This window comes from Belonocnema kinseyi, chromosome 10 (assembly GCF_010883055.1).
Source record: "Belonocnema kinseyi isolate 2016_QV_RU_SX_M_011 chromosome 10, B_treatae_v1, whole genome shotgun sequence".
Lineage (NCBI taxonomy): Eukaryota > Metazoa > Arthropoda > Insecta > Hymenoptera > Cynipidae > Belonocnema > Belonocnema kinseyi.
Genome location: NC_046666.1, coordinates 6,450,662 through 6,456,661, shown reverse-complemented (window position 1 = coordinate 6,456,661; position 6,000 = coordinate 6,450,662). Strand labels below are relative to the sequence as shown.

General features: G+C 21.6%; 1 protein-coding gene across 2 annotated transcripts in view; it reads right to left on the bottom strand.

Annotated features, from left to right (window-relative positions):
- The window catches only part of LOC117181358 (centaurin-gamma-1A), a 39,673-nt gene that overhangs the window by 15,501 nt on the left and 18,172 nt on the right, over nt 1-6,000 (bottom strand). For both annotated transcript variants that reach the window (XM_033373947.1, XM_033373948.1), the window contains exons 7-8: nt 3,894-4,089; nt 3,692-3,794 (exon numbers count right to left, since the gene is read on the bottom strand). In XM_033373947.1, the coding sequence (XP_033229838.1) occupies nt 3,692-3,794; nt 3,894-4,089 (299 nt within the window). The remainder of the gene's footprint in view (nt 1-3,691; nt 3,795-3,893; nt 4,090-6,000) is intronic.

The window sequence follows — 6,000 nt, the reverse complement described above, 5'->3', positions numbered from 1 at the left end:
TCAAAAAATGTTGAGGTTCAGAAAAAAGATGAAATAATTTTCAGTGAAGTTCCTACCAAATTGCAGTACCTAAACGTACTTTATTGTACCCTAATAAATCTTTCAAATTTTCAGCTCGATATTTTATTTACAAAAAAAGTTCTTAGGTAAAAAAAAAACATTCAGTGAACCGAAAAAGTGAGGTCGATAATATAGGTATTTAGCTGTGTCACATGCCCTTAAACGAAAAAATTAGATTCTTTCAAGAATTGTGAAAGGCTTCAAAAGAATAAAAACATTAAAACTAATTTTTAATTTTGAAAAATTATTTTAAGACAATATTTACAAAGTTTTTCAAAGATTTAAACAATATTTTCAAAAACGATTCTAAAAGATTTTAAGAAAACTTTCTAAAATTTGCATGATAATTGTTTATCTTTTTAAAACTTCTAAATATCTCTTAAAATTACTCAAATTTTTTCTACAAATGTTAATTTGTAAATTATACATCAAAATTTAAAAATTCCACTTACAAATTAAGCGTTTTTCAAATAAAATAATTAAAATTGTAACTTCCAAAGTTTAAAGGATCTTCGAAATTTTAACGATTCCAGGCTTTCTATATGAAACAATTCAGATAAAGATTCTTTACTCGTAAATATTTGGTTTCAATTTACTTGTCTTAAGTGAAAATTCAAATATTCCTAAATATTCAATAATTAATTTTTTTTTAATAAAAAATTTCAAATTGAATGGGTTAAAAATGGAATATTTTAGACTGAAACAATATATTTAATTTATAAAATCCTTTAATCAGGAATATATTGTTATTATTCAGTTTTAACGTTAAAATCTGAAAATTCTTAAATTTTGAACTGATTTAAAATTAAAAACGTAAGCTTAAAAATAAAAATTTTAAATGCAAAATTTTTGATGCACAAAAATTTTCAATTACGCATTGTAAGCTGAATAATAGAATAATTGAAAAACATAAAAATTCAACTAATTATTTAAAAACGGTTAAAATCGAACATTTACAGATTTTTCTTCTGCAAATTTGTAAAAATCCCGGTAAAAAAAAAATTCACTGTCATTTCCCGTTTTTTCCCGGTCCCAAAAAATTCCCGGTCATTTCCCGGTCCAGCGGCCACCCTTATAAGCTAAAAGTTGAAGTACGATTTAAAGTATAATTAAAAATTGAAATAAATATTAAAATAGCCACATTGAAAGTTTGCCAACTTGTTTAATTTTGAATGTTTTTAGTTTAAAATCATGAGATATTAATATCTTTATGAAATAAATATCTATTTTGAATATTTGCAATTGAAGATTCTTCAATTTTCAATATTGGTAATTGAAGAGACTTTAATTTTAATATTTAATTTTCATAATAAAAAAAATTATGCGATTTTCATGATTTTTTCAAACAGGACTATCTGGAAGATTTTCGATCGATAATTCTTCACTTTTTAATGTGTATAATTTAAAATGACATCATTTTAATGTTCTTTTAAAGAATAGTTGAATTTTGAAGATTTACAACTGAAAACTCTTTAATTTTAAAGTTGTGTAAATTAACATTTTTGAATTTCGATGATATTCAAGACCAAGTCAAGAGTTTTCAACCCTCAATCTTTCAAATTGCAGATAATTTAAATGTAAATCATCAAAACTAGATTTTTTAATTTTAAAACTTAAAACTTGCATAATTTATAATAGTTAATTTAAAAAATTAAGATCTTTTCAAATTTTAATATTTGCAATTAAAGAATCTTCAATATTTAATATTTACAACAGAAAATGATGCCTTTATTCTAAACAGGTCTATTTTGAAGATTTAAAAATTTTTAATGAGTGAAATTTAACATGATACAATTTGGAATGTTTTTTTAAATAGTTAAATTTTCACGCGAAGTGATGAATTTTCAACTAAAATGATGAATCTTCTACTGAAATAGTTGAATTTTAAACAAAAAAGGCGATTTTTCATCAAATAAGATCAATTTAAAAAAATATATATTTTTCAAATAAAATGATGCATTATTCAACTAAATTAGTTAAAATTGTAGTTTAAAAATTTAATTTTTAACCATGAAGATAAACTTTCTACCAAAAAAGACGAATTTTCTACAAAATACATGAATTTTTACCTAAAAAGGATAAATATTCAACCAAAAATTAAATGGGTCATTGGCAGTTTAAAAAATTAATGTTTAACAAAAGAGATACATTTTTAAGCTAAAATGATAACATATTCCTATAAAATAGTTACATTTTTAGTTAACAAAAACTATATTTTCAATAAAAAAAGAATTTTCAACAAATAGTTCAATTTTTAACCAAAGAAATAAATTTTTATTTAAAATGAAGAATCTTCAACCAATATAATTCATTTCTAACAAAAGAGTTTAACTTTCAACCAAGTAGTTAAATTTTGATCCAAAAAGTGTACTATTTGAAATTTAAACTAAAAAAATATTTTAATTTTAAATAAAGAGTGGAATTCACCCAAGAAGACGATTTTTGAACAAAAAACATTAATTTTCAATCAAATAGTTAAATTTTCATCTATAAAAGAAGAATTTTCAACCAAAAATAGAATAGTTAAATTTTCAGATAAAAAAATTAATTTAATTAAATAATTATTAATAAATTTTCGACACAAAAAAAAACGAATTTTTAACAAAATAGTTCAATCTTTCCACGAGATGATAAAATTTCAAATAACACTGAATCTTCTACTGGAATAGGTGAATTTTAAATCAAAAAGATAATTCATAAAAAAAAGATTAATTTTCGACTGGAAAAAAATAATTTTCCAGTAAAAAAGTTAAATCATCAATGAAAAATTAATATTTAAATCCTCAGTTAAAAAATAATAATTTTCAACCAAAGAAACAAATTTTCAACTAAAATTATGGAATGTTCAACTAGATTATTTAAATTTTTAGTTTAAAAAATTAATGTTCAACGAAAGATATGAATTTTCAAATAAAATTATAGAATATTTAACGGAATCAGGTATATTTTTTAGCTTAAAAAAATGTATTTTCAAGCAAGAAAATTAACTTTCTATAAAAAAGACGAATTTTAAATAAAAAAGTAAATAGGTTCATTTACAGTTGAGAAAATTAATTTTCAACCCAAATCATGCATTTTTAACTAAAATTATGAATTATTCATCTGGAATAGTTTAATTTTCAGTTTAAAAATTTATTTTCAACAAAAAATACTAATTAACAAAATAATAGTTATGTCAGTAAAAATATTTAATTTTGAACAACAACAAAATGTTTAAATATTAATAAAAGACTTGAACTTTCAATCAAAAAATTAGTAAAATTTATCATCCTAAAAAGATGAATTCTCAATGAAAAATGTAATAGTTGATACTTCAACCAAAAAATATTTTAATTCCAATTCAAAAACATTTAAATTAAACCAAAAACGACGAAGTTCCAAAAAATAGTTTAACTGTTAAACTTTCAGCAAAAAAAAATGTGTAACTTAAAAAAACGAATTTTCATTAAAATAGTTAATCCAGTAATATAAACCTAATTTAAAACAAAATATAGTTATTTAATGTTATATTAAAATTTAAGCACACTCTATAAAAAATTCCCTAAATTTAAATAAAATTCCCGAACAATTCCAGGTTTGCCATTAAAATGAATAATTAATAAATACACAATTAATTTAATAATTTACAAACCATGACTGCTCGTCGTCTTGGAACCTTTTGGTGTTTTTCCAGGCACTTTCACGGTTACGTATTGTAAAAGAATCTCTTTACCATTAGAATCTTCCATGTAGTCCTAAAAATGCAAAAATAATTCAAAATTTGAATTATTATCTCGAGTTTTATCGATTTTTTTTTAACCCGAAATGTAAAATTCTGATATAATAAAACTCACGTGTAGACTACAGTGATAAGTTAATCGTCCGTCTTCCAACAAAGTGACGTACTTTTTCTTCCACTCTTTTAAAGATTTACTGCTCCTTTTAAAAAGATATCCCTGCTTCACAGGAATTTCTCTCCCGACTCCCATTTCACCCATGTACTTTTCTTTTTTCGACGGGGTGAATAAATTTGATTTTCTACGAAATTTTCTATTGAGAAATACATTCTTTGAAATATAATTATTATAGGTATCATATTAAATTCAATATAAACAATTTTTTTTTAACAAACATTTCATTTTTCAATCCAAGAAATGGAATTTTCAACTGAAATGATGAATCTTCAGCCAAAAAAATACATTTTTAATAAATTGCATAGTTCAATTTTCAACTAAGAAAAAGACCAATTTTTCAACAAAATATGGAAAAGTGAAATATTCAGTTAAAAAAATTAACAACAAGAAAAAGACGAATTTTTTAACAAATAGTTAATTTTTCAATCAAAACGGTGAATTTTTAACATAGTAGATTTATTTTTAACCACGAAAGAATAATTTTCAAATAAAAGAGATGAATTTTCAACTAAATAGATCAGTTTTCAAGATAAAAAGTTGAATGTTTTAAATAGTAGTTGATTTTGAAATGGGAAAAGATTAATTTTCAAGAAAAAAATACAATTTTTGAAACACGAAGATTGATTTTCTCTTAAAAAATACGCATTTTTAACCAAATAAATAAATTACTAAGCAAATAATTGAATCTTCCACTAAAGAAGTTCGAACATTTAAAAAAGTCGAACCGTAAAATTTAAAATTGAAAAAATTAATTTTGAAAAAAGAAAAAACGAATTTTCAACATAGTAGTTCATTTTTAAACAAGCAAAGAAATGAATTTTCAACTGAAATGATAAATCTTCAAACAAAAAAATGAATTTTTAATGAGGAAGTTCAACTTTAAACCAATTGAAATTCGATTTTGAATTAAAAAGATAAATTTTCAACCGAGAAGACGACTTTTCAACAAAAAATGGAAGTGAAATTTTCAATTAAAAAAGATAAAAAATGAACCAACCAAGAAGAATGTTCAACAAAGTAGTTAATTTTTTAACCAAAAATATGAATTTTTAGCAATTTAATTTAATTTTCAACAAAGAATAATTAATTTTTTCACACAAGAAATGAATTTTTGAAAAGAGTTGAGTTTTGAAGCTAAATAGTCGAATGTTTTAGAAAACAGTTTACTTTTAAATTAGAAAATATTAATTTTCAAGAAAAAGATGAATCTTCAACCAAAAAGATTAATTTTTAATCAAAAAGATTTGTTTTCAACCAAAGACGAAAAAATACATACATTTTCAACTAAAAAATATCAATTTTTCAATAAAAAATGGACGTGAAACTTTTAGTCAAATAGAGAAATATTGGACAAAAAAAAGGCGAATCTTTATCAAAATAGTTAAATTTTCAACCAAAAATATCAATTCTTAACTAAGTTCATGAACCAAAAAAAGGTTCTCAACGAAAAAAAATATAATGTTTGATATTTCAACTAAAAACGAATTTTTTAAAAATAAAAAACAGTAAACTCAACCAAAGGAGACGAATTTTTAAACAAATAATTTAATTTTCAAGCTACAAGTAAAATATGTTTAGAAAGCGACTTTAAAATCGAAAAAGATTAATTTTCAAGATGATAACTAAAAATTGATTAGTTAAATTTTAAGTTCAAGAAATTAATTTTTAACAATAAAAAAAACTAATTAAAAAAGTTTATATTTTTTTCAAACAAAGAAATGAAATTTCAACTGAAATGAATCTTTGACCAACAAAAAAAGCACTTTTATTAATGTAGTTCAACGATTAAAAAAGCATAGTTGAAATTTCACCAAAAAGATGAATCTTAAACCAAGGAGGTTAATTTTAAATCCAAGAAGACGAATTTTTAACAAAATATAGGAAATTTAAACTAAATTTTTCATTTAAATTTAAACATTTTTTACTATAGGAAATTAATTTTCAAACCAAAAAAATCGAATTTTCAAAGTAGGTAATTTTTAAGATTAATTTAATATATAAATTAATTAATTAAATTTAAGATTGATTTTTAATCTAAAAGATGAAT